Source organism: Pristiophorus japonicus, chromosome 10 (assembly GCF_044704955.1).
Source record: "Pristiophorus japonicus isolate sPriJap1 chromosome 10, sPriJap1.hap1, whole genome shotgun sequence".
NCBI classification, from domain to species: Eukaryota; Metazoa; Chordata; class Chondrichthyes; family Pristiophoridae; genus Pristiophorus; species Pristiophorus japonicus.
The window spans coordinates 54,612,214-54,640,060 of record NC_091986.1 but is presented as its reverse complement, the minus strand read 5'-3'; the positions used below and the strand labels follow the sequence as shown (position 1 = coordinate 54,640,060).

The 27,847-nt window shown below is 44.7% G+C and overlaps 1 protein-coding gene across 1 annotated transcript in view; it reads right to left on the bottom strand.

Annotated features, from left to right (window-relative positions):
- myo16 (myosin XVI) overlaps positions 1 to 27,847 on the bottom strand; it is a 1,091,439-nt gene that overhangs the window by 108,962 nt on the left and 954,630 nt on the right. Inside the window, exons 28-30 of the mRNA XM_070891428.1 lie at positions 12,841 to 12,937; positions 12,222 to 12,468; positions 11,103 to 11,374 (exon numbers count right to left, since the gene is read on the bottom strand). Of these exons, the coding sequence (XP_070747529.1) occupies positions 11,103 to 11,374; positions 12,222 to 12,468; positions 12,841 to 12,937 (616 nt within the window). The remainder of the gene's footprint in view (positions 1 to 11,102; positions 11,375 to 12,221; positions 12,469 to 12,840; positions 12,938 to 27,847) is intronic.

Below are 27,847 nucleotides of genomic sequence, written 5' to 3'. Positions count from 1 at the left end.
GGTTAGGGGAGTGAGCGGTGGCAAAGGCAAGAGGTAGGAATTCCAATGGGGAGTCAGTGACAGAAAGGTTCAGTGGATTGGTTTGTGATGCAGGAAGCACAATATAACAGGAATTGCCAAGGGGTGTTGGGAAAGGGAATGAAATATACATGCAAGTGACAGGATGCATGCAGTCATGAGTAATTGAAAGGAATAGGAAGCAATGTGAATAAAGTTTGATTAGACTTTTAATAGAGTAAATAAGGATAAACTGTTTCCACTGGCAGAAGGGTTGGTAACCAGAGGATACAGATTTAAGATAATTGGCAAAAGAATATGAGAATAATTATTTCATGCAGTGAGTTGTTATGATCTGAAATGCAGTGTTTGAAAGCATGGTGGAAGCAGATTCAAGAGTAACTTTCAAAATGGAATTGCGTATATACTTGAAAAGGAACAGTTGTAGAGCTATGGGGCAAGAGCAGGGATGTGGGACCAGTGGATAGCTCTTTCAAAGAGCTGGCATTGTCATGGTGGGATAAATGGCCTATTTCTATGCTGTATGATTCTATGAGGCCGAAATTCCCATGTTCTGCACCTCCCATTAGCGCCTCTGGGCGGCAGGAAGTCCTGCCTTACCTTGGTTACCGCCCCCAAATGGGGTGTAACTGAATTTCGGCCCCGATGATTCTAAGGTGTTTTGTGAAGGGACAGGGAAGAAAGCCTTACACCCTTCCAATACTCTTCCCCACCCCCACCCCCCCCCAACTCAAAACCTATCCTGAGCATCTATACCCCCATCCACAGCACAAAGTGTGCCACCACAAGAACAGAGGCATGGTGAGCCTTGGATTGCGTTACCAACATGTCGTAGAGTGGAAGGGCATAGGTGGCCATTTGACTGGACAGTTAATTTGAGCCATGCTGTATACGCAGAGAGATCCCCACCATTTTGTTGTCATGGGCTCCCTGACATTGGTCTGAGGGTGAAATTCCCACTCACACCCTGACAGCATGAATTAAAGCTGCACTAACAAACTCAATAAACTGTAAAGTATAAGAACTGTAGCTGCAGACACAATGGGGCCGAAATTCAGGTCTGCAAGAAAGCTGGTGGATCTCCTGACTTTTTGGAACCATCACCGCCAACATTGTTGCGGCAGGCCCCCGATCCAAATTCAGCAAAAAAAAAATGGCATCTAGCGCTAAGGAGCGGCTATAAACGTCACTTTGCAGCGGCATGGGTGTCTTGATTGCAGTGGGATCACCACGGAGAAATTCAGCATTTTGCTAATGTGGATATAACGAGCCAGCTGCTCCCTTCTTAGGGTTTGCAGCTAGGCCCTGAGGAGGGAAGCAGTTAAGTTACAGGATGGCTGGTGCTAGTGGACCAAGGAGGGCAAGCCGATTTACTGATGCAGAGCTGGAGACCCTCATGCAGGGTGTCAAGGGCAGGAGGAGACTGATTAATCCCGATGTGGGGAGATCAACTCGTGAGGTGTTAAGCAATGCATGGAGAGACTGCAGAGGAGGTTTCAGGCACTTCTATTCATAACAGGACTGCAACGCAGTGCAGAAATGCTTGAATGATATCATCCATCTTATGAAAGTGAATACCTGTTACACCAACTGCTGACCTTGCATCTGCGAGCCTCTCCTTCAAAATTCTCTTATTTCCCATCCTCACTGTTTAGTCACTGAAGCAGCATTTCAGTGTTGATGCCTCTCTCTCTCTCTCTATATATATATATATATATATAAAATAGATTTTTATATATATATATATATGTGTGTGTGTGTTCTTGCAATGGAGACTCCCTTTCATCTCACAATTACAGCTGCATGTCAGGAACAAATACTTGTGCACTCATTTCTTATGTGTCATCACAGTGGTACTCACCTACCATTCTTTGTTTTGCAGACCAAACTGGCTCACAATAGAATGGAGGAAAGGAGGACTGGTGGAGGAGAGGGTTGAGGTGCTCATGGGTGGACATGGTGCCTTCCCTGTGAGCCAGGATACTGCTGACGTCAATGTGGCTAAGTGAAGGCTCTTCTTTAATGCGCTTTCTCCTTGAATGCATGAGCGCCTACTGTTCCTTTCGTTCTGGAAGTCTGCTAGTTGCAGCCTCCATGCTTTAATCCCCCACCTCCCCCTCACGGCAGCCCTTCTCCCATTTATGCTTGCAGATGAGACGCCCCCTGTGGCCAGTGGTACTGGCGATGCTGATGCGGGCAGCATGGGTAAGTGAAGCCATCCATTAATGCACTCTCTACCTGAATGCGCCAGCGCCTACTGTGCCTTTCCTTCTGGAAGTCTGCTATTTGCAGGCTCCATGTGCCAATCCCCCACCTCCCCCTCATGGCAGCCCTTCTCCCATTTATGCTTGCAGATGAGACACCGAGTGGCAGCACTGGCAGCACAACCAGCACAGTGGGGAGTGAGAAGAGACCTCACAGACCAGCTGGAGCCACTGAGACAACACCAGCACCGAGTACGAGCACACCCAGCACAGTGGAGAGTGAGAAGAGACCTCGCAGACCAGCTGGAGGCATGGATGAGCCCCTTCTCCACATCACAGTCGACATCTCAAATTGCAGCAGTGACGACATTGAGGGGTCAAGCCCTGGTGACAGTGTCGAGAGCACTCTATGCGACTGAGATAGAAGAGGAAAAGGAGGACACTGATGGCACCAATGCGTCACTGCTTCCAGCCACAAGCATCAGCTCAGATACTGGGAGTACGTGGTCTGATATTGTTGACGTAGTACAGGGGTCTGCATTGAGTATTGCACCAGGGCCTCGTGGGCTGCAGCATGGTGACGGGGCTAGGCAACCTCAGGTCCATCTCTCTGGGGGCCGAGTCCACACTGGAGTTCTGCCGTCGAGGACTCAAATTATGTCATCGATGTTGTGGCTTATGAAAGAAGGGTGCAGGCCATGCATTCGCAGATGTTTGGGGAACTGACAAGGGTGCCAGAGAGACTGTTGGAAGTGGTGAGGAGTGTGGAGGAGTCCGCCTCCCGCAGAGTTGACAGCTCTGCTCACACCATGGAGCCCATCATTGCCAGTGTGCAAGCGATGATGGACTCCCAGAGTGACCGTGGGGATCCAGCTGCGATACTGCAACCTGCAGGTGATGTGGCAGCTGCCATTTCAGCACAGGCGCAAGGTAATGAGTGCATTGGTGCTGGATTCGAAAGGATGGCCGCAGCCCTGGAAGCTCAGAATACTCTAATGCACTCTGGGCAACAGGCCATGGAGCGTCTTACTGCTGCCATGTCTGCTGGCTTTGAGACTCTGGCTGCTCTCAATCAGTCTCAGCTCTATGCCACCCGATACCTCAGTGTTGCATTCACGGCTGGGTCCACCATGGGCCATGGGGGACCTTCCGGTGTTATGCTACAGCAGCGACTTGACCTCCCACAGCTTGATGCTGGTGGTAGTGTGCCGTCCCTGGTGAGTGCCTCAGGCTCCTCGGAACAGGATCCTGATGACGCACTCTCTCAGGATCACAATATTCCTGGCCCCAGACCTATCACTCCGTCCGTGCCTCCATGCATGACCTTGTCCGAGCTAAGCCAGACTGAATGCTCCCAGAATGGTGCTGACCAGTCTGCACCCGGCCTTTCCAGGCCCAAAGGTCGTCGAGGGTGTCTGAGAAGGACATCTGTATCTCCAAAGCAAGAACCACAGCAGCCTTTCCTGATGCATGAGGCAGCCACATGGGAGACACTTAGCACTTAGGCGTACTGGTAGGGTAGGCACGCGTAAGAGGTGTTATAAGGAGATGCACAGGAGTAAAAAATGATGTTGCTGTGTTAGTTTCTGGTACTGTTTTTTGTTCTGTTGTCTTTTTGAACTGACTTGCATCATGTCAAAAATCTTTAACTTTTGCACCTTTATCTGGGCAGGTGTATCATATGAGGGCAACTCAGTGTGAAGGCACTCATTGGAATGGCCATGAAAATTGGAGCTGAAGGGTCATGTGGGGATAAGATGCTGTGAATTGAGCAGTTATGAGACATTTCTGCACCTCCCTTGCAGGGTTGCGATGGTGACGACGCCTCCTGGCTGTGTGGTGACGGAAATCCTCCTCCTCCTCCTGCGCCTCCTCCTCATCAGGTGGTGCTGCTGGCTCGACCTCCAGCAACTGGCCCTCATGAGGACCACATTGTGCAGCATGCAGCAGACCATGCAGAATATGGAGACTCGTTGAGGAGAGTACTGCATGGCGCCACCAGACTGGTCCAGGCAACGGAACCTCTGCCTGAGGATTACAATGCAGTGCTCGATGATGCACCTGATGCCAGAATGAGCGTCATTGTAGGCATGCTCAGCCACTGTCCTGGGGTTCCGTAGTGGAGTCAGCAGCCAAGTGGACAGGGGATATCCCTTGTCGCCAAGCAGCCATCCACAATCCTGATTTGGCCTGTTGAAGAGAGCGAGCACACTGGTCTGGCGCAGAATGAATGAATCATGGCATGCTGCCTGGAGACCTGGCATTAACTGCCAGGATTCTACACTGGTGATTACACACCAGCTGCACATTGAGCGAGTGGAATACCTTCCTATTGATGAAAAGTTCGGGATGGTGTTGTGGCACCCTCAGGCCAACAACTGCGCAGCAATGCCACTCTGCACCCTGGGGAACCCTGCAATCCAAACAAATCTAGCCTGCCGCTCGACCTGCTTCTCCCTGGTCATCAGGAAGGCGATGTAGTCCACTCTTTTCCTATATAGAGCATTGGTGACCTGCCGGATGGAGCGATGGGCAGGGAATTGAGAAATGTTGGCGATGTCTGCAGTCAGAGACTGGAACGACCCCGTAACATAAAAGTTCAGAGCTATGGTGACCTTGCTCTCAATGGTCAGAGCGGTCCTGAGCCTTGTCTGAGGCTCCAGATCTTGGTGCAGGATATTGCAGAGCTCTCTCAGTATGTCCTTTCTAAATCTGAGCCTGTGCAAGCATTGCTCATCACTGAGCTCCAGGAAGGAGAACTGATGTCAGTAGATACTTTGACGGTAGGGTCTCCTTCCGCCAGGTCTGTGTTGGCCACCTCCCATGGCAGCTGGCTGATCGCCTTCTCCCTGTTCCTCTTCATGTTCGGGAGCCTGTGCAGGCTGTTGCTGGCAAGGCTCCTGGCACAGTATGTGGTACGGGGGGGTCAGCATACCTGACCATCCTCCTCACACCATCTCCCTCCTGGCCTCGCTCTCTACGTGGAGGTCTGCGGCCATCTGCAGGCCCTTCTGGATGTTGGGCAGCCATGCCCCGCTGCCTCGCTACACGTTGCTGACAGCGCCGCCGCCTTCTGCATGCCGCCCTGCATCTGGCAAAGTGGAAAAGGCGTTCCCCTTCCAATACTGAGCCCGGTCTGTATGAAGGCTGGACCGTGACAAGCAGGCCTCTATGGAGCACAGAATGAGGCCTACAGGCCTCCACTAATGAGTGAGAGCTAAAAGTCCTCAAAACTCTTCCAAGATGAACATGACTCAGAAGGTTAACCAAATGCACAAAAGAAACAGAAAAAGTTTTCACCAAAAATACCCCCGATCGCGGGAATCCTCCATTCTCCTCCTCCAGTGGTGTCGAGTAGCATGGCAAAGTGTACCGACCCAAAAAGCTTGTGGGGGCACTGTCCAACAAAAAGCTCACTTTTTAAAGCTGAATATGGGTGGTGTGGCCACATATCAGCAGTGCGCACCCTTATTATGTCACTACGGCTGCAAGCTCCGCACGGAAGTTGCGGCAGAAGTCCACACTGCCGAAAAAACTCCCGCGCTGAAATGCATCGGGAGGCCAATCGACTGAAAGGCGGCGGCCACTCGATTTTGCCGAATGGCCGCCAAAAACCCACGGTAACAGTCCTTCCCGGGACCCTGAATTTCAGCCCCAATCACTGAAGCAATAATGTCAGTCACATCGTTGCACATTTCTTTGTTAGTAAACCAAATCTGCAAAGTTGACCTATGAGACACATTTTACCAAATTATAATATCCCTTTGTTATAATCTTCCATTGCAATCTCCTGGAGGTTTATATGACTAAATCCATTAAAGTAAGCAAGTAATATGATGGTAAAAATAATAGTTGGAAATAATAAATTTGACATAATTTGTCACATTTATAGATCAATTCAATGACAATTTATGTAGTCCATTTGAAAGCAGGCATAAGTCGTTACCTGTTTAGTGTGGTTACATCCCTTCCCTGAGGTTTTAGAATTAAAGTCTGATCTATAATGTGTAATTATGCGACTGATGATGTGGAAATATTATTGAACTGTTGAGTTTATGAAACACTGACATTTACATAAAATACCTGTCAAAGATATCTATCCATATCTCTCTCTCTCTCTCTCTTGCATAGGGCAGAAACCTCACTTCTTCTTGCACAATTTTTGTTCATGCTTCTGAGTGAACTATTACCATTGTAAGTTAAAATTCCCATTCAGTTTTACTTTGTCAAAAATCCCATTGTAATTTCATCCCATGGGCATTAGATGACACCTTGGTGTGCTTCTGAATTCTGTCTTGCAAATTTGACTGCCATTTTTTCCCTCTTTTTTTCTTTTCCTGACAGCTAAGTTCTCAGACAAAATGGTAAGGAAAATTAAAAATGCTGTATATCTAAATAAAACAGAAATTACTGGACTTATAGAGCAGATCAGTCATCATCTGTGAAGAAAAAAAAAACAAGTACACATCCACAACAGATACTGACTGACCTGCTGTGCATTTCCAGGATTTAAAAAAACATTTCTGTAAGTTTTCAGTTAAATTAAATTTACTTTAACACTTTTATTTCAACTCCCTCTATAACTGACAAATACACCTGCTGTTTAGCTGATATTGTGAAAGATCATTTTGAATTCTTGAGCCACCTCTTAATTAATTTTGGTAACACATAAGGTCATTATTAATTCTTAAAGTCAACCTCTCTATTTAATTAATTTTGCCGAATGAAGCCTGTGCCTTTAATTAATTTCGACAATCTGCAAGGCCGCTTGGAATTCATTAACCCCCCATGTCTTTCATTCATTTTACTAATATATAAGGCTACTTTGAATTCTTCAAGCCCACCTCCTTATTTAATTAATTTTGACAAGCTTCTCCCCAACTTATTTAAATACCACTTCTAACTTCAATTAATTTATTTGCTGCAGTTTCTACCAATTCTTTTAATTCAGAAAGCTTCTGTACTCATTTAAATAATTCATCCATATAGAAAATAAGAAGGCCACTCCATTACCATTTTCAAAGAATAATGGAAGACTTCCAAATCATATTCCCCATAAAATTTGGGCACTGGGCAGCAAATCCCAAAGTTGAAGAGTAAGGTACAATGTCAGAGTTGATTGGAGGTAAGAACATGATCTCGGAAATTGGGGTGGGAGAATTTCCACAAGGTCCTCCAGATATCACACTGTGAAGTCAGCGGAAACACTGGAGAAATTACCTTCTCTAGCCGCTGGTCCCATTTCTCTAGGAGTTCTGCTGATTTTCTGCTGAAGTAATGGCGTTGATTGAGAAAATGCTCACAAAAAGTCCAGCTGTAGGTGAATTATTAGGCCAATCAATAATACCAGTAGGCTGAATGATGAGTTGGTTGTCATTTTTCAGGATAGCGAAAGACTGGGCATTGGCTATTATTGGTGGTGGAGAATGAAGATGGCAGTGAGAATGGTTTTTTTCTTGTCAATTTGTGTTCAGTGCTCCTGGTGCCAAGATTCATGTACCAGGAGCACATATCAAGAACTCAGGCACAAGTCCCTGTGATATTCTGGCCATTAAATTACAGATGTGAGCTTGAATTCCTGATTGACAATCCTGGAATGCAAACTTCGGCACTGGCAAACCTGAAAATTAATATTTATGTCGTAACATCGGAAGCAAAAAAATGGGAGTCAGATTTTACTCTCTTGCACTTCAGCATAAAATATCATCTGGCTGAACATGTACAGGAAAATCAACTGGGATTCATTATGGTCATGAAATCCTCCACATGCAATCTGCCTTTATATGCTCCTCCCAGATTCAAAAGGGGAAAATCAGTCCCATCTTTCCAATTTTGCTCGAAATACTGACTTCTTGAGTTTGTTCACACTATTACGATATATAATAAAATCACCCTGTAAGATTAGTGATTTCAGCGCAGGAAAAATTAAGATTTGATACCTTCCATTTGATTGATAAAATGCAGATGTTCAAGTTCGGTGTAAAGTTTGAAGAGTAACAGAGACAGCAAAAGAAATTAATGAAGTGAAGATTAAACTCAAGGGAGCTGAGACAAGCAGCAGGGATGCCAGAGTAAACATAAGTACGTGCACCTCCTTTGGGTCAGAAGTTGAAGAAGTGACTGGGCAAAATGTGGCAATGGAGTATAATGTGGGAAAATGTGAGGTTATTCACTTTGGCAGAAAAAATAGAAAAGGAAATTATAATTTAAATGGAGAAAAATTGCAAAGTAGTTCAGTACAGAGGGACCTGGGGGTCCTTGTGCATGAAACTCAAAAAGTTAGTATGCAGGTACAGCAAGTAATCAGGAAGGCAAATGGAATGTTGGCTTTTATTGCAAGGGGGATAGAGTTTAAAAGCAGAGGTCCTGCTACAACTGTACAGGGTATTGGTGAGGCCACAGCTGGAGTATTGCGTACAGTTTTGGTTTCCGTATTCTTGCATTGGAGGCTGTTCAGAGAAGGTTCACTAGGTTGATTCTGGAGATAAGGGGGTTGACTTATGAGGATAGGTTGAGTAGGTTGGGACTATAATCATTGGAGTTCAGAAGAATGAGAGGTGATCTTATTGAAACATATAAGATAATGAGAGGGCTCGACAAGTTGGATGCACAGAGGATATTTCCAGTCATAGGGGAAACCAAAACTAGGGGGCATAGTCTCAGAATAAGGGGCCGCCCGTTTAAAACTTAGATGAGGAGGAATTTCTTCTCTGAGGGTTGTAAATCTGTGGAATTCTCTGCCCCAGAGAGCTGTGGAGGTTGGATCATTGAATATATTTAAGGCAGAGATCGACAGATTTTTGAGCGATAAGGGAGTAAAGGTGCAATGGGGAGTGGGCAGGGAAGTGGAACTGAGTCCATAATCAGATGGCGGAAGAGGCTCGAGGGGTCAAATAGCCTACTCCTGCTCCTATTTCTTATGTTTCTTATGTTAAATGTAAGAGTGTAAGAGAGAGTTAGAAAGAGAAGAAAGCTGGGTTTCAATAAGAGTAGATGAGGGTGTAATGACGAAAGACGGAAATAGAAATAGACAGAATCAAAAATTGTGAAGATATCAGGAATGTTGGAAAAATATTAGGTCTGAAAATGCAGCTGTAACGGGTACAATTTTGGCCACCTTAGAGACCGTGCTGAGTTGTGAGTCAGATGTTGTAATTACTTAGTGTCAGCCATGGCTCAGTGGTAGCACACATGCCTCTGAGTGAAGGGTGTGAGATCACAGTCCCACTCCAGAGACTTGAGCATAAAATCTAGACTGACATTCCAATGTAGTACTGAGGCCATGCTGCACTATCAGAAGTGTTGTCTTTTGGATGAGACATTAAACAGAGGTCATGTCTGACCTCTCAGATGGATGTAAAAGACCCCATGGCACTATTTTGAAGAAGACCATTGGAGTATTCCCCGGTGTCCTGGCCAGTATTTATCCCTCAACCAACATCACTAAAGCAGATTATCTGGTCATTATCACATTGCTTTTTGTGGGAGCTTGCTGTGTGCAAATTGGCTGGCATGTTGGCTGGCTACATTACAACAGTGACAACATTTCAAAAATAAAGTGCTTTGGGACATTCTAAGGACATGAAATATGCTATATAAATGCAAGTTTTTCTTTTTTTCTTTTTACTTAATGTTGAGGAAGGAGGTAAATACCCAAGTGCAAGAGAATTAAATTACTTCCTTGGACTCACTGTTTGGATGTCATATATATTTAACTAATTATCTGTATTTAAGAGCACATTGGTCAGAATTCCTTCAAAACAAAATTAGAATTTCACTGTTAAATTAATTTCAACATACAACGGAGATTAATTAGAAATTGTATAATATGGGAAATTTATGTATTTAGCTCTGGCACAAGATGTTGAATGTTTTAATATTCACTATATGAATTATGTTTCTATTGGACAGAAAACCATCAATAATCCAATCTCATACTCCAAGTGGGGAGTCACACCCAAATGGAGCATGGGTTAGAGACAATAGCACTGTCCCTCTGACCGCCGGTCACTGAGCGAGGCTCCCTTCTGTGACCACAGAATTGGTAAATTTACCTTATGGAGTGAATAATGGATACATGGGAGTGAGTTTACAGTGTGGTAGTCTAATGGTGAGGTCTTGATAACATCAGAAACAGCAACAGCAAAATTCAAGTGATCTAGAAATGTATTCTATTTTTCAGGATTAAATTACAGAAGCTCACTCTTTGCTATTTATATATAAACATACAAAAAATGACATGCAGGAGAATGACCCTCTGGTTCAACCAGCCTGTCCCACAAAATTGTGATGCCTTGAATATATATACATACACACACACTGCCTGACAGGGTGGTGGAAGCAGATTCCATAATTGGATATATAATTGAAAAGGAAAAAAATTGCAGGGCTCTGGGGAAAGAGCAGGGGAGTGGACTAATTGGACAACTCTTACAAAGAGCTGGCACAGACACAACGGGCCGAATTACCTCCTTCTGTGCTGTAAGATTCTATGATTTTAGGATATATATATGTTGGAGTCATTTAACTCCATTTCTGGGTGCTGTTTCCATCAGTGATGACAAACCGATTGCACTATTCACTGTTTTTATAAGAGGCTGTGACATTCCCAAAATACTACTTCTGCTTTGTGACAACACCACGGCAGTGTTATCATTTTATTTTGCAGCTGGTTACTAGGATTTACTGTTTTCAGTAAATATCATACAAGTCTCAATTACAGGAAAAAAAGGCAATATCCTGAGATATTATAGTCTGGCAGTTAAATCACCCATGACACTACTAAATGTCACACAAATGGACAGATTAATCATGAAGAAGATTTGTCCATTTTAGTCTAATTTTACACTATTTCTCAATGTGAACAATCATTCTTCAAACCTTCATTTGCTGCTTCTTTAGAAGCCGCCGATATACATGCAGTCACAGCCTCATATGAAGCACTCAGCCGCGTATTGGGGTCCCTCTTTGGTTTAGGAGGAGGTTGTTTCCGTGGTGACTGCAGGCCATTGCTATCATCCATACTGAATACTGAGTGAAGGGAGGGTGATCTGATGGATGATCCAATCACAGAATGTGCCAACCCATCGACAAAGGTAGGTGCCGACACCGAGATCGAGTGAAAATGCTTTGGCGTTCGGCAGCCCGAAAGACTGTCTTCATTGACCTTTCCACTCCCGTTGCCAGATCTGAAATTAAAATGATGTCCAGATGCTGAATTAGAACAATGAATCTGTTCATGCAAACGCAATGCCAGCTTTTCACAAAAACAGGCAACCAACACCCCCACTGTGAGGTGAGGGTGGAAGCACTGCTCCTGTCAAACACAAATCCACAGAAAGCCAGCTGTCTTCTGCTGTTCATTTCTACTCTGTGCAAATCAAAATGTTTTTAACTATTTTACCTCTATTTATATATGACTTTAAAGAAACACTGATAAGTTATGATTCAAAAAGAAACACACATTTCTGAATGGTTTATTGTCATGGGTTGTAACGAGAGCTGAGATTCCGCCAATGCCATCTATTTGGCCGCTTGCAAATAGGAAAATAGATGACAGCAAGCAGTCCCGCTAATAGATGCTGTGAGCCTGCCTGAAACAGGCTGGTGGGATGATACAAAATGGTTAACTCTTTCACTGGAGCAAACCATTATTTAGTGACAACCAGACTTTCGAATTGCCTGGGTGTTAAACAGAACTTGGTCATTGGATTTCTGTGCAGCACATTGATAGCTAGAACTATAATACTTTAACTGACATTTGCTTGCATTTGATAAATCAAACCATTAGCTCAGAAACTTTCCGCACTGGGATAGCTCAGTTTTACTGCAATATTTAATTAGTATCTTTTGTTCACCACTTATATTTGTAACATATCAAGCTAATTATTTGTCTCCTTAAAGTCATTTTAACATACTTATATGTGGTCTAAAAGCCTTGGCGTCTTGCAAATCCAGCAATCATTTCTCACACTGCACATATCAGAAGTCTATACTTACCGTTTTGTGGCCTGCTCGTCTCTGTGTCGTGCCTCTAACTTTTCCCTCAGGTAATCTGCATTAAGTTCATTCCTAATCCTGTCATTTTCCTGTGCAATGTCAGACGCATTTTGAATGACCAAGGAATCATATGATTTCAGTCCCATATCTTCCGCAGTCTGCAAAAAGCTTTCACTGGAGTTGAACTCTTGCTGTTTGATGTTCATCCTTTGCAGCAGCCGCTGGCGGGCTAGAAATTCCCTGACAGCTACCATTATGGAACAGAATTATGCATCCGCAATTCACACAATAAAATGTACTAGTCAATAAAGCAGAAGAAAGCACAATGCTACTGACTAGTGAATTGATAACAAAAACTAGAATCAATTAATAGCCTGAGAAATTTTATAGCATATTATGTTTCAGTTTCTTATACTGGGTTAATTTGGTTTGATCTGTTCATTAATTTCTGGACTGTTACAATTATAAAGTTAAATCACAAATATATCTATATGTCTATATAAAGCCTTACAATAGAAGCCTCCTTTTCTTTGATTGTGAAAACTTGAAATTACAACATGGTGTTTACAGAGAATATGAAAGGAAATAAATTTAATAGCATCATTTTAATCTTTTTTACCTTTCTGACAGATGATAATTTTCTTCTGCAAATGAAAACATTGCTCATTGAGGTGATCTGTTTGCCAGTGCTTCATAAACACTTCACTCTGGCCCACCTGAATAAAAATAATAAGGATTTTAAAAGCCAGAAATCCCTGTTTGTAAGATGGTAGTTCATAATGGATTCCATGGTGTCACAGTAATGTGTTGAAAGGGACTGGAGCTGTAAACAAATCAAAATTTAGCCATACCTTTTAATCTGATGTTAATTAGTTATAGAGTCGTAGGACTAGACTTTCTACTTTTGTGCAGATCGCCCAAAAATGGGAGTTATTTCCAGCATTGGCGGTATATATGGGTTTTGAGATTGCCAGGTTATCACCCATTTTCAAAACTCCAACTTTCCATTTTATAAAATGGGCATTACCGCAAGCGATCTGAAATGAGCGTTCACATTAAATTTTTTTGACCTTCTGCCGTAAAGTGTCGGCATCCACAGCAACGGCATGGCAACGGTCGTTTCCCGCTTTTCAGGAGATCAGGGGTCATCAGTACATGCGTAGAACAGGAGAGAGAGAGAGGGAGCTGAGAGGAACTGAAAGCGTGCGTGGGTGTGTTGTGTGCTTGTTTGGCTGTTTTGGGAGGCAGGAGGGAGATTTACCGGCAGCAAAAAGACTGTTGAGTACAAAGAACATTGTTGCCACCGAGTTTCTGTTGAAAAAAAATATTTAAAATGGAAGGGATGGAGAAAGCGACACACACTCTCTGGATACTGAGGATGCTGGCAAAAGCAGTGAGGTGGGAGAGAAACAATTGGGAGGATGCAAACGAGCGAGGAGATTTTCCAACCAGGCAAATGCCTCCCTCCTGCAGGAGGTGGAGTCACGCTGGGGTCAATTGTCTAAAAGTCTACCAGAGGATATGGGCTGACATAGCCAAGGTGGTCTCATCGGCGACCAAAAGGTGCGTGAGGGCAACCAGTGCCGCAAGTGCAGGAACGACCTTGTCAGATCCGCCAGAGTAAGTATTACATTTATTTACATGTCCTTATATATTTATATTATTGTAAGTGTAATGATTGATTAAAATCAGATGTGATGACTTGCACTTATTGCACTTACACCAGGAATGTTTTACTTAAAGCCTGCTTTTACGGTATACGTCTTTAGATAAAGAATGATAATGATCATAATCATCATGATTACATTTGTCGGTTATGTGTTGTATCAGTCTCTGTGACAGTACCTAGTAATGACTTCACACAATGATCTGTCATGCTGGTGTTACCTTTTACAGAAGACGAAGAATAGGACCAAGCAGAGGCGAACGGGTGGTGGGTCACCATTCATCATCGAGCTCACTGACATCGAGGAGCGAGTGCTGGCACTAGGGAGCCACCCCCGGTCGGCCACACATGTACCTGCACAACCTGATGTGGTGCCACGTGAGTAAAGTATACACCACTGCGTGATGTAAAGTCAATAGATGCCACACCCACTCATATCCGAACAATAATATATAATAGATGATTGATAATAGTGTTCTCTAAATAATGATGGCCTCATGAGAATCATTGCAATGCAGAATTTGGTACTGGTAATGCTGGCCGAATGAAAATCATTGCAATGCAGAATTTGGTACTGGTAATGCTGGCCGAATGAAAATCATTGCAATGCACAATGTGTTGATGGTCATGAAATGTGATGTCTGTGATGATTTTGATAGCGGTGGTGCTTTTGTCGTGCATATGCTGTATGTAGCGTTGGAATCACCTTGTGACCCTAGCACCCCCTTCTCCTCCTTTATGTTTTATAGCTCAGCCAGCAGCGCGGCCTGAGGCAAGACCACCGAGCCCAGAAGCTAGGGGTGCAGGGCTGGAGTCGCCGGACGGTCATGCATCTGGTACTGAGGAGCCCGGATTCTCACCCGTGGAGCTGCTGGTTGCCTTCTCTATGGATGAGAGTGCGGACTTCAAGGAGCCTGCATCACCAATCTCCATAATCCAGTTGACGCCCATGACACCTAGTGTTCCTGCGGCCATTCCCTCCTCCACCGTGGAGGTACGGGGCCCAAGCACCTTGCCGCAGGGCACCTGAGGTCTCTCCAAGATGGTGTCGACCACGCGGAGGTTGATTCGACGCAGCAGGTCTGCTCCATGAGCAACAGATCTGAGCGGTTACATGGTATACTTGTCCAGGAAGAGTGTTCACAGATCCTACAGACAATGGGGGCATATCCCAACTGATGGCCAGCATGTCCGCCACCGTGAGCGAGTAGGTGCCGTGGATGGCGGAGGTCCTGGAGGTGATAGTCAGGAACACTGGTGGCAGAGGCCTCTCAGTGGTCCCGGAGCTCAGCACCTTCTGCCATCTCTAGTCTGCAGCATGTGCGTGGTCATCAAGACAGGCTGAGAAATTACAGGCCCCATTACAATAATTCTCAGTATTATACCTATTGTTCACAAACAATAAATTTACCTACTGAGACACCTAAAATAAATTCAAATCATCCACAGTGTGATGAAATGTTTGTTCAGATGTTCAAATCACCTTAAAAGGCCTCCAGAGTAAATCAAAACTCCCCAGAGGTTGAAGCAGCCTTTTATATGAGGCAACCTCCGATTTACAAAATGGCGTCCATACCGCTGGGTTTAGTTCAGGTGAGAGCGACTTTTTCTCAGCGGGTTTTTCGGCGAGCGGTATTTTCGGCGATATGTGGGCGAGGTGCCGAAAGTAACGCTCAGCGACATTATGGCCATTAGTTTCGGCCATTCCGATCTTTACGCCAAAAAAAGGTGGACGGGCGGTATTATTATTCCTCATCATTAATTACATGCCGAAAGTAACGCTGGGCAATAAGTGAACGATAAGTGGGCATTAGTTTCCATTTTGTGCCTAAATGGGTGATATCTGGGCATTATACCTCATCTCAGCGTTAAAATAGACGTTAAGTGGGTGGTATCGATGCAAAAAAAGTGGGAAGTCTAGCCCATAATGTCATTACGGCACAGAAGGGGGCCATTCAGCCCATCAAGTCCATGTGGCTCTCTGTAGAGCAATCTAGGCAGTTCCATTCTCCGTTCTATCCTCATAGCCCTGCAAGTTTATTTCCCTCAAGGGCCTATCCAATTTCCTTCCACCACCCTCGTAGGCAGTGAGTTCCAGGTCATTACCACTCGCTGCATAAAAACGTTCTTCCTCACATCCCTCTATCTCCTGCCCAATACCTTAAATCTCTGTCCCCTAGTCCTTGTACCATCAGCTAATCAACTAAACTGCCATAATCTTGTACATCTCTATCAAATCTCCCCTCCACCTCCTTTGCTCCAAGGAGAACAATACCAGCTTCTCCATCCTAACCTTGTAGCTAAAATCTCTCATTTGTGGAACCATTCTGGTAAAGCTATCTGGACCATCTCAAGGACCTTTATATCCTTCCTAAAGTGTGGTGACCAGAACTGGACGCAATACCCCAGTTGTGGCCTAACCAGAGTTTTATAAAGTTCTGTAATTAAAAGGCTATTTGGCTTTAGCTACAGCGAGATTAAGAATTCTTGGGGCCCGAGGCATCAAGAACATGTGGGGTCTCTCCACACACCGCACAAAGTACTTCCCATCCTGAGCATTAAGGGAGAATGTTACCCAGCCTCAAGGATGAGCCTTCGAGACATTGCTTTGTGTATTTAGAATTGCTGTTCTTCTACATTATCCCCTGGCATAGGGTGTAATTTGAATATCTACATTCTCAGTTTAACCTGTTGCCAGCGAGAACATTGAAAGTAACATATTTCATTTAAAGTGAGATAACAGAAAATGGTGTCCCACAAAACACCAAGTAAGTTATGTTCACTTTTAATTCTTACGACAAGTTACTTATGTTGCCTTATGAAGAAAGGTTGAGTATGTTGTGCCTATACTCATTGGAGTTTAGAAGAATGAGAGGTGATCTGATTAAAATGTATAAGATTCTGAGGGGGCTTGACAGGGTAGATGCAGCGATGTTTCCCCTGGTAGGGGAATCTAGAACTTGGGGGCGTAGTTTTAGGATAAGTGGTTGCCCATTTAAAACGGAAATAAGGAGGAATTTCTTCTCAGAGGTTTGTGAATCTTTGGAATTCTCCACCCCAGAGAGCTGTGGAGGCTGGGTCATTGAATATATTTAAGGTGGGGATAGCCAGATTTTTGAACGAGGGAGTCAAGAGTTATGAGTAACAGGCAAGGATGTGATTGGGATTACGGAGACGTGGCTCCAGGATGAGCAGGGCTGGGAACTCAACATCCAGGGGTATTCAACATTCAGGAAGGATAGAATAAAAGGAAAAGGAGGTGGGGTAGCATTGCTGGTTAAGGAGGAGATTAAGGCAATAGTTAGGAAGGACATTAGCTTGGATGATGTGGAATCTATATGGGTAGAGCTGCAGAACACCAAAGGGCAAAAAACGTTAGTGGGAGTTGTGTACAGACCTCCAAACAGTAGTAGTGATGTTGGGGAGGGCATCAAACAGGAAATTAGGGGTGCGTGCCATAAAGGTGCAGCAGTTATAATGGGTGACTTTAATATGCACATAGATTGGGCTAACCAAACTGGAAGCAATACGGTGGAGGAGGATTTTCTGGAGTGCATAAGGGATGGTTTTTTAGACCAATATGTCGAGGAACCAACTAGGGGGGAGGCCATCTTAGACTGGGTGTTATGTAATGAGAGAGGATTAATTAGCAATCTTGTTGTGCGAGGCCCCTTGGGGAAGAGTGACCATAATATGGTGGAATTCTGCATTGGGATGGAGAATGAAACAGTTAATTCAGAGACCATGGTCCAGAACTTAAAGAAGGCTAACTTTGAAGGTATGAGGCGTGAATTGGCTGGGATGGATTGGCGAATGATACTTAAGGGGTTGACTGTGGATGGGCAATGGCAGACATTTAGAGACCGCATGGATGAACTACAACAATTGTACATTCCTGTCTGGCATAGAAATAAAAAAGGGAAGGTGGCTCAACCGTGGCTATCAAGGGAAAACAGGGATAGTATTAAAGCCAAGGAAGTGGCATACAAATTGGCCAGAAATAGCAGCGAACCTGGGGACTGGGAGAAATTTAGAACTCAGCAGAGGAGGACAAAGGGTTTGATTAGGGCAGGGAAAATGGAGTATGAGAAGAAGCTTGCAGGGAACATTAAGACGGATTGCAAAAGTTTCTATAGATATGTAAAGAGAAAAAGGTTAGTAAAGACAAACGTAGGTCCCCTGCAGTCAGAATCAGGGGAAGTCATAACGGGGAACAAAGAAATGGCGGACCAATTGAACAAGTACTTTGGTTCGGTATTCACGAAGGAGGACACGAACAACCTTCCGGTTATAAAAGGGGTCGGGGGGTCTAGTAAGGAGGAGGAACTGAGGGAAATCCTTATTAGCCGGGAAATTGTGTTGGGGAAATTGATGGGATTGAAGGCTGATAAATCCCCAGGGCCTGATGGACTGCATCCCAGAGTACTTAAGGAGGTGGCCTTGGAAATAGTGGATGCGTTGACAGTCATTTTCCAACATTCCATTGACTCTGGATCAGTTCCTATGGAGTGGAGGTTAGCCAATGTAACCCCACTTTTTAAAAAAGGAGGGAGAGAGAAAACAGGGAATTATAGACCGGTCAGCCTGACATCGGTAGTGGGTAAAATGATGGAATCAATTATTAAGGATGTCATAGCAGTGCATTTGGAAAGAGGTGACATGATAGGTCCAAGTCAGCATGGATTTGTGAAAGGGAAATCATGCTTGACAAATCTTCTGGAATTTTTTGAGGATGTTTCCAGTAGAGTGGATAAGGGAGAACCAGTTGATGTGGTATATTTGGACTTTCAGAAGGCGTTCGACAAGGTCCCACACAAGAGATTGATGTGCAAAGTTAGAGCACATGGGATTGGGGGTAGTGTACTGACATGGATTGAGAACTGGTTGTCAGACAGGAAGCAAAGAGTAGGAGTAAATGGGTACTTTTCAGAATGGCAGGCAGTGACTAGTGGGGTACCGCAAGGTTCTGTGCTGGGGCCCCAGCTGTTTACACTGTACATTAATGATTTAGATGAGGGGATTAAATGTAGTATCTCCAAATTTGCGGATGACACTAAGTTGGGTGGCAGTGTGAGCTGCGAGGAGGATGCTGTGAGGCTGCAGAGCGACTTGGATAGGTTAGGTGAGTGGGCAAATGCATGGCAGATGAAGTATAATGTGGATAAATGTGAGGTTATCCACTTTGGTGGTAAAAACAGAGAGACAGACTATTATCTGAATGGTGACAGATTAGGAAAAGGGAAGGTGCAAAGAGACCTGGGTGTCATGGTACATCAGTCATTGAAGGTTGGCATGCAGGTGCAGCAGGCGGTTAAGAAAGCAAATGGCATGTTGGCCTTCATAGCAAGGGGATTTGAGTACAGGGGCAGGGAGGTGTTGCTACAGTTGTACAGGGAATTGGTGAGGCCACACCTGGAGTATTGTGTACAGTTTTGGTCTCCTAACCTGAGGAAGGACATTCTTGCTATTGAGGGAGTGCAGCGAAGGTTCACCAGACTGATTCCCGGGATGGCGGGACTGACCTATCAAGAAAGACTGGATCAACTGGGCTTGTATTCACTGGAGTTCAGAAGAATGAGAGGGGACCTCATAGAAACATTTAAAATTCTGACGGGGTTAGACAGGTTAGATGCAGGAAGAATGTTCCCAATGTTGGGGAAGTCCAGAACCAGAGGTCACAGTCTAAGGATAAGGGGTAAGCCATTTAGGACCGAGATGCGGAGGAACTTCTTCACCCAGCGAGTGGTGAACCTGTGGAATTCTCTACCACAGAAAGTTGTTGAGGCCAATTCACTAAATATATTCAAAAAGGAGTTAGATGAGGTCCTTACTACTAGGGGGATCAAGGGGTATGGCGAGAAAGCAGGAATGGGGTACTGAAGTTGAATGTTCAGCCATGAACTCATTGAATGGCGGTGCAGGCTAGAAGGGCCGAATGGCCTACTCCTGCACCTATTTTCTATGTTTCTATGTTTCTAAGTGGCGTTGAGGCCAAGATCAAATCAGCCATGATCTTACTGAATGGTGGCGCAGGCTCGAGGGGCCAAGTGACCTACTCCTGCTCCTATTTCTTAAGTTCTTATCTACTTACCTGCAGAGCCACAAGGAAGGGAGGATGATGGTGAGGAAGAAGAAAGAATAAATGTAGGCCACTTTAATGTATTATCACATGGTTTGGTATGGGCATGTTCAGTTTGCTCTGGCCTAAAAAAGCAAGCACATAGACTAGCAACTCATCGTGTCTCTGTCCTTCATTTGTTCTCCCCACATTTTGGCATTGAGGATGGGATCCCATGGAAGGACATGATCCCTAAAAATGTCTTTGGGATCCTCATGTCACCTTTGGTTCTTCTGCCGATCACCTTAAATCTGTGTCCTCTGGTTCTCGACCCTTCCGCCAATGGGTCTTAAAGATGTCTCATTAACCTCTTTATCTACTATCCAGATCCCTCATGATTTTGAACACATCTATCAAATTTCTTCTCAACCTGCTCCAAGGAGAACAACCCCCTCTTCTCTAATTTATCCATATAACAGAAGACCCTCACCCCCGGAATCATTCTTGTAAGTCTTTTCTGCATTTTCTCTAAGGCCTTCACATTCTTCCTAAAGTGCACTGCCCAGAACTGGACATAATACTCCAGTTGAGGTCGGACCAGTGTTTTAGAAAGATTCATCATAACTTCCTTGCTTTTGTACGCTATGCCTCTACTTATGAAGCCCAGGATCCCAAATGATTTTTAAACTGCTTTCTCAACCTGCCCTGCCACCTTAACGATTTGTGCACATATACCCCCAGATCTCTCTGTTCATGCACCCGCTTTAGAATTGCACCCTTTAGTTTATATTTCCTCTCCTCATTCTTCATACCAAAATATATCACTTCATACTTTGCTCGTTAAATTTCATCTGCCATGTGTCTGCACATTTCACCAGCCTGCCTATGTCTTCTTGAAGTCTATCACTATCCTCCTCACTGTTCACTATACATGCAAGTTTTGTGTCATCTGCAAATTTTGAAATTGTGCCCTGTAATCATCATCATAGGCAGTCCCTCAGAATCGAGGAGGACTTGCTTCCACTCTTAAAACTCATAAGTGGCTGAACAGTCCAATATGAGAGCCACAGTCCCTGTGCAGATATGTGAAAAAGCTGGTTTTGTTAAAACTCCAGAGACCGCATGGCAGTTAGCTGTGACGAAAGAACTGTCAATCATCCAGAACAGGTTGCCCACCAGTCATAGCTAAAGGAAGAGGGCCATGAATATTGAAAAAAGAGCTGTCGACCAGGAAGGGGGGGGCCATTGACAAAACCACTCTAATATGCAAAGGCACTTCTCACCTCCATCTCAGAAGGAGAAATAGGACAATTAACCCACTAGCCTGGCCAGCCATATAGGAGCCGGGTCTTTTCCAACACAAAGGCTCAGAGAGATGCCCAGAATTAAGGGCCATCAGCCCAATGCATATGGATTGGATGTCCCATCACTGACTAAGTACCTGTGCTTAGAAACAAAGGGGTTTTAAAGATTGGCAGGAAAGATAGGGATTGCAAAACTTCCATAAAGACAGGGCCTTTTCCACTTTTTTTTCAGCTTGAAGCTTGTAGCTTGAAGGTGGGAGTGAAGCTTGGAGCTTGCAGCTTGTATCTAGAGAGATCTCTCTCTCCCTCTCGCTCTCGCTACACCAAGATCGATGTACCAGGAGGAAGCCACAGTTCCGCAGAAGAAGCCGCCGAGACTGAAAACCAGGCAGTGACTTCCCACGGCTGAGCTGAGCGAGGAAACCAACTGTGTGTGTAGTGGTGAGCATGATCCCAGCGAGTGTCCCAAGCTGGGTGAGACTAAGGGCTCAGGGATTTTCCTCAGGAATGAAGCTTTTCAGGGATATTCTGGGGAGGAAGCTTCGACCGGGTAATTCATGGGTAGGGGTGAAGTTAGAATCCACCAGGGAATTACTGCATGTTACTAGGTCTCATTTCTGTACTGTATGTATGTTGTTTGTAACCTGAATTTTATTCTCCACAGAGACAGTGATTTCATTTGGTAGCGCATGTTTTAGCCAGTGTATGTTGGACCAAATAAATATAAGTACGATTTTTCACCGAAGCATTCTTGTCCGTGACTTATTCCATTTACACTCTGAATAATAATTCCCGGGTAAGGCGGGGGCGATTCGAACCGCGGCAGAATGGACGAAGGGCAAGGAGCATAGGCACAGTATTGAAAAGGCGATATGGCTCGTCTGTCTAAAAGACCAGTCCAACTGCTAGATGAGCAGGTTGGTCAGTTAGAGGCAGAGCTCAGGGAGTCCGAGGCACAGTCCGATGCAGGGGCTGTAGCAGGGAGCAGAGTGCACAAAATTAAAGGATAGGTGAGGCAAAAGAAATAATGGAAACAAGGGGAAGGTAATGCGGATCAATCGCAAGAGTGTTATAACTGTAGGAATTTGGGACACTGGAGCAGGGATTGTAGGCTCCCGAAAGAAGGGAAGCCAGGTTACAAGGGTGCTGAGGCAAAACAGAGCCACAGGAAGTCAGCCAATGACCCGGTACAAATTTTAGTGGCCGCATTACAGTAGGTTATGGGCACGGGTGGAGGAATGCTGGACTAAAAACCTCTGATGTTTCAGTGAATGGTAAAGTTAAAAGCATCGGGATGGTTTGTAACTTATCTTTAATTGTGTGTGTGTCTGTATAGTTTTTTTCAACTGGCACTGGTTAGTTTGAAATTGGTTTGAATTCATTTGGAATTGAGGTTAATTAACCTGGGAAAACCAAACTTTCATTATGGCCATGGTGGAATTTTGGTTGGTTTAAATTGTGTGAAAAACCTCTAGTTCCGGACATGAGGCAATCACATATATTTGATATTTTTAAAATAAAAATTTTCTGACCAATTCAAGAATGTTAACAGTGGAGAAAAGGCTGTATGCTGCTAATATGTATGAAAGAGAGAACCATTGTAATGTGTAAGCTATTGGTATGCGTGGAACCATACATTAGTTTGCGTGTTTGTCGAACTTTTTAAAAAAAAGGTAACACTCTGTACAAGCAGAAAGCAACATCTTGTCAAGAGTGAAATAATTATTCCGTGCATTTGTAAAATTTTGAAGTTATATTTTAAGTTATATTCTGAGTGGATGTTACATCAGTAACAGTAAGGGAAACCCTTGATGAATTAAGGACAGAAAAGCCACAATGGATGTTCTTTTCCTTTTCTTTCCTTTTCTTTCACCTGAGAGGTAATACAATTTATATGGAAATGACCTCAAGGTGTAGCTGAACTTGAACCTGGATGGGGCAGTGCTGTGTGAGCTCCAGTAATTTAGATCACAAAGACTGGACATTTGACTTAGCTAAATTGATTTAAAGATGAAAAAAATGTGAATAACCCCAATCGAGCAAAAGATTTATCTTTCATTATTTTGTCTTAATAAAAGCGAATTGAGCCAAAGATACGAGATTGTGTTGGGAAAAGTGGTGGAAGGAGAAACAAGGGATCCATGTCTTGTCTGTCCTGTCTGCATGGGTTTGAGACCCAGCGTCTGTGTGGTTTCGAGGCCCAATGTCTTGTCTGCATGGGTTCGAGGTCCAGTGTACATTGTTTGTCTGTGTGGGTTTGAGGCCCAGTGTACCTTGTTTGTCTGTGTGATCCCAAATCCCCCAAACACCATCAACGCCACAGAGCTCATCTCATACACCAGGAAGCTCCTGCCCAGAGCCCCGACGGTACAGACGACTGTAGATAAGTGTCCCACCACTACGAGGGGTCCAGGGAATAGGTTGGTGTTAATCCCTACTCCATGGCATCCGTGATCCTGAACCTGACTGAAGTCCACCTGCCTGTGTGGTACACGAAGAAGAAGGAGAAGCTTTATGAAGCTCTGTTAAAAGTGATGTTTCAGGAATTTTATGAACTGGACTATGGAAATGTAGATAAAGAACAGCTTTATGATCTGAATATTGGAAATAGTGTGGGGTCCAGGAGCAGAGAAGAGGGACCTGGAACGATGTAGCCACAGCATTCAGTACAGGAATGGTTATTGTTAATAGTATGGATGATGTACAACTCCAGATGCAGATCACTGGGTTAAAGAACCAACTGCATAAGATTCTAGGAGAAGAGAACACAGTGGTGGGTTCAGAGCTTCATGAGGGCCAGGCAATGATCGTTCATTTAAAAGGAGATCATTGCGGAGCTGAGGTTGCACACTAAAGCTGTTAATGATTTGATACGGAAGGACAGGAACGCCTCGGAGCAGGCTGCATGGAATGAGGTGTGCGTGCTGTATGGAGCATGGTTGCTGGGCAAGGGCTGTAGTAACCTGGAGGACCTGAGGCAAGGTTGCGTCCCTTCATGGTTAAGCAACAAGCATCTCGCCGTGCTGCACCCGTATAGCAATTTGTTGAGTCCGTGCCAGCTTCGTTTAACTTCTGAAGCCTACCCTGTCCCTGTAGATTGCGGGCGGTCCAACAATACAGTGATGGGAATTGTAGTAAGAATGCCGGTAATGGGCGGGTCACCCCAACCAGCACCGGTATACAGGGTTGAGGATATCAGGGTCATTCGTGGAGGAGTGCATGTTCGTTTTAAAGCGGTCCCGCTGTATGTCATAAAGTGGGAGCATGCTATGACAGGCACTGACCTCTCCGGATGCCAGAGCCGGGGTGCACATGTAAAACTGAGTCCCCAGCACTTGACTGCTTTTGCCCGATCAGAATGTGGGCTTGCTTCTGCAGGCGCGGAACCTATCAATTGCACCATGGAAGTGATGGCACCAGATCACGTACCTCCACAGGTAGCATATGGTGGGAGTGGGAAATACTGTGTCACCACAAGTGCGTTCCGCTACCTGTACAGCCAGGACATGTGGTGTCCGGTGAGTGACAGCAGTTTTTGTTTCAAACCCAAGGCTGAGGTTCAAGTGGCACAAGAGCGAATTATTCCCATCCCCGAACCCTCGACCATTCACCTCACTGTGAACAACACCTTCACGCATCTCCAGGACTATGTGGAGCATTTCGGGTACTTGATCCCTTTTCTGCCAGAACACCTCACTGAGCTAATAAAGGCGTCGAGCTCCCCCAGAAACATTTTTACACTTTAGAGCCAAAGACAGTAGAACTGGGGGAGGAGATCAAGGGGATTGTCTCGCCATCGTGGTGGGACATCGGTCTGAGTATAGAGATTCCTCCCTGGATCCGCGTCTGTTCCCATGCATTAGTTATCATACAATTGTTGCTTGTAGGCTACTTGTTTTAAACCAGCTGTAGGCGACGGAGCCAGATGCTCCGAACGCAGTGGCAGGGGTGTTAGTTCGACCCAGAGAGGTGTAATTGATTTATGTTGATGATGGTTTCTCCCTGCTAAAACTTGTAATGTACCAAAGTTCTGTAAGCTAGAGTATTGTATATTCTGGTTATAGTTTACACTCTGTATTGCGCGATGTGCGCTGTTGTGATTTTTGTAATGTGTTACCACCTGTCAATGCTCTACGGTGCGATGTGCGCGGTGGTGGTTTTTTGTAACCTCTCGTGGAGTGGAACCCAACCAGGTGTTAAGCACCGATGTCTTGACTCTGTAGAAGGGACCTGTGCCACGCAGTAACGGGTACCATTCTGGGGTTAAATTGTAAAATCAGGGGAACAGCTTCACTTGTGGGAGACTTTGGCCTTTGCTCTCTCGTCGAGTGATGCTTTATGGAAAGAAAAAGCATCAAACTGGGGAGTGAAGAGATCGCAAAGTTTCTGTTTAAAGAATGGACTCAGTCAAGAATATTTCATGGACTTTATGGGTTTTCCCAAGGTATTTTCCCTGTGATGGGATCACCCTGTGCAGATATGTGAAAAAGCTGGTTTTGTTAAAACTCCAGAGACCGCATGGCAGTTAGCTGTGACAAAAGAACTGTCAATCATCCAGAACGGGTTTGCCCACCAGTCACAGCTAAAGGAAGGGGGCCATGAATATTGACAAAAGAGCTGTTGGCCAGGAAGGGGGGGCCATTGACAAAGCCACTCTAATATGCAAAAGCTCTTCTCACCTCCATCTCAGAAGGAGAAACAGGACAATGAACCCACTAGCCTGGCCAGCCATATAGGAGCCGGGTCTTTCCCAACACAAAGGCTCAGAGATGCCCAGAATTAAAGGCCATCAGCCCAATGCATATGAGCTGGATGTCCCATCACTGACTAAGTACCTGTGCTTAGAAACAAAGGGGTTTTAAAGATTGGCAGGAAAGATAGGGATTGCAAAACTTCCATAAAGACAGGGCCTTTTCCACTTTTTTTTTAGCTTGAAGCTTGTAGCTTGAAGGTGAGAGTGAAGCTTGGAGCTTGCAGCTTGTATCTAGAGAGAGCCCTCTCTCCATCTCTCGCTCTCGCTACACCAAGATCGATGTACCAGGATGAAGCCACAGTTCCGCAGAAGAAGCTGAGCGAGGAAACCAACTGTGTGTGTAGTAGTGAGCATGATCCCAGCGAGTGTCCCAAGCTGGGTGAGACTAAGGGCTATGGGCTTTCTCAGAAGTGAAGTTTTTCAGGGCTATTCTGGGGAGGAAGCTTCGACCGGTTAATTCATTGGTAGGGGTGAAGTTAGAATCCACCAGGGAATTACTGCATGTTACTAGGTCTCATTTCTGTACTGTATGTATGTTGTTTGTAACCTGGATTTTTTTCTCCATAGAGACAGATTTCATTTAGTAGTGCATGTTTCAGCCAGTGTATGTTAGACCAAATAAATATAAATATAAGTACAATTTTTCACCGAAGCATTCCTGTCCGTGACGCATTTCATTTACACTCTGAATAATAATTCCCGGGTCTAGAACTTTCGTAAGGCGATTCGAACCGTCCGTCTAGCAATTCGGCTAATATTAAAACCGCGTACAAGTCATTGAGGGAAAGGGTGGGTGGAACAGGTTTGCCACACACTCTTTCCGCTGCCTGCACTTGATTTCTGCATACTCTCGACGATAAGACTCGAGGTGCTCAGCGCCCTCCCGGATGCACTTCTTCCACTAAGGGCGATCTTTGCCCCAGGTGTCAGTGGGGATGTTGCACTTTTTTAGGGAGGCTTTGAGGGTGTCCCTGTAACATTTCCTCGGCCCACCTTTGGCTCATTTGCCGTAAAGGAGTTCCGTGTAGAGCCTTGCTTTGGGAGTCTCGTGTCTGGCATGGTGTGCCCTGTACACCAACATCAAAGTCATTAACATATATCAAGAAAAGCAGTGGTCCTAATATCGACCTGTGGGGAACCTTTCTCTAGTCCGAAAAACAACCATTCACCATTACTCTCTGTTTCCTGTCAGTTAGCCAACTTCGTATCCATGCTGTCACTGTTCCTTTTATTCCATGGGTTTCAACTTTGCTGATAAGCCTATTATGTGGCACTTCATCAAACATCTTTTGGAAATCCATGTGCACCTTGTAAACCGCATTGTCCTCATTAACCCTCTCTGTTACCGCATCAAAAACCTCGATCAAGTGAGTTAAAGACGATTTGCTTTTCTGGCTTTCCTTAATTAATCCACACTTGGTCAAGTGATTTTTAATTTTGTCCCTGATTATTGTTACTAAAAGCTTCCCCACTATTGAGGTTAAACTGAATGGCCTGTAGTTGCTGGGTTTATCCTCATAACCTTTTTTGAACAAGGGTGTCACATTTCCGATTCTCCAGTCCTCTGGCAACACTCCTGTATCTAAAGAGGATTGAAAGATTATGGCCACGTTTTCCACCCTAACTTCCCTGAGCATCATAGGTTGAATCCCATCCAGTCCTAGTGAATTATCTACTTTATGTACAGACAGCCTTTCTCGTACCTCCTCTTTATCAATTTTTATCTCAGCCAGTATCTCCACTACCTCCTCTTTTACTACAACTTTGGCAGCAAAATTCAGTCAGGCAGAGCCAGCATGTATTTATGAAGGGGAAGTCATGTTTGACAAATTTGCTGGAATTCTT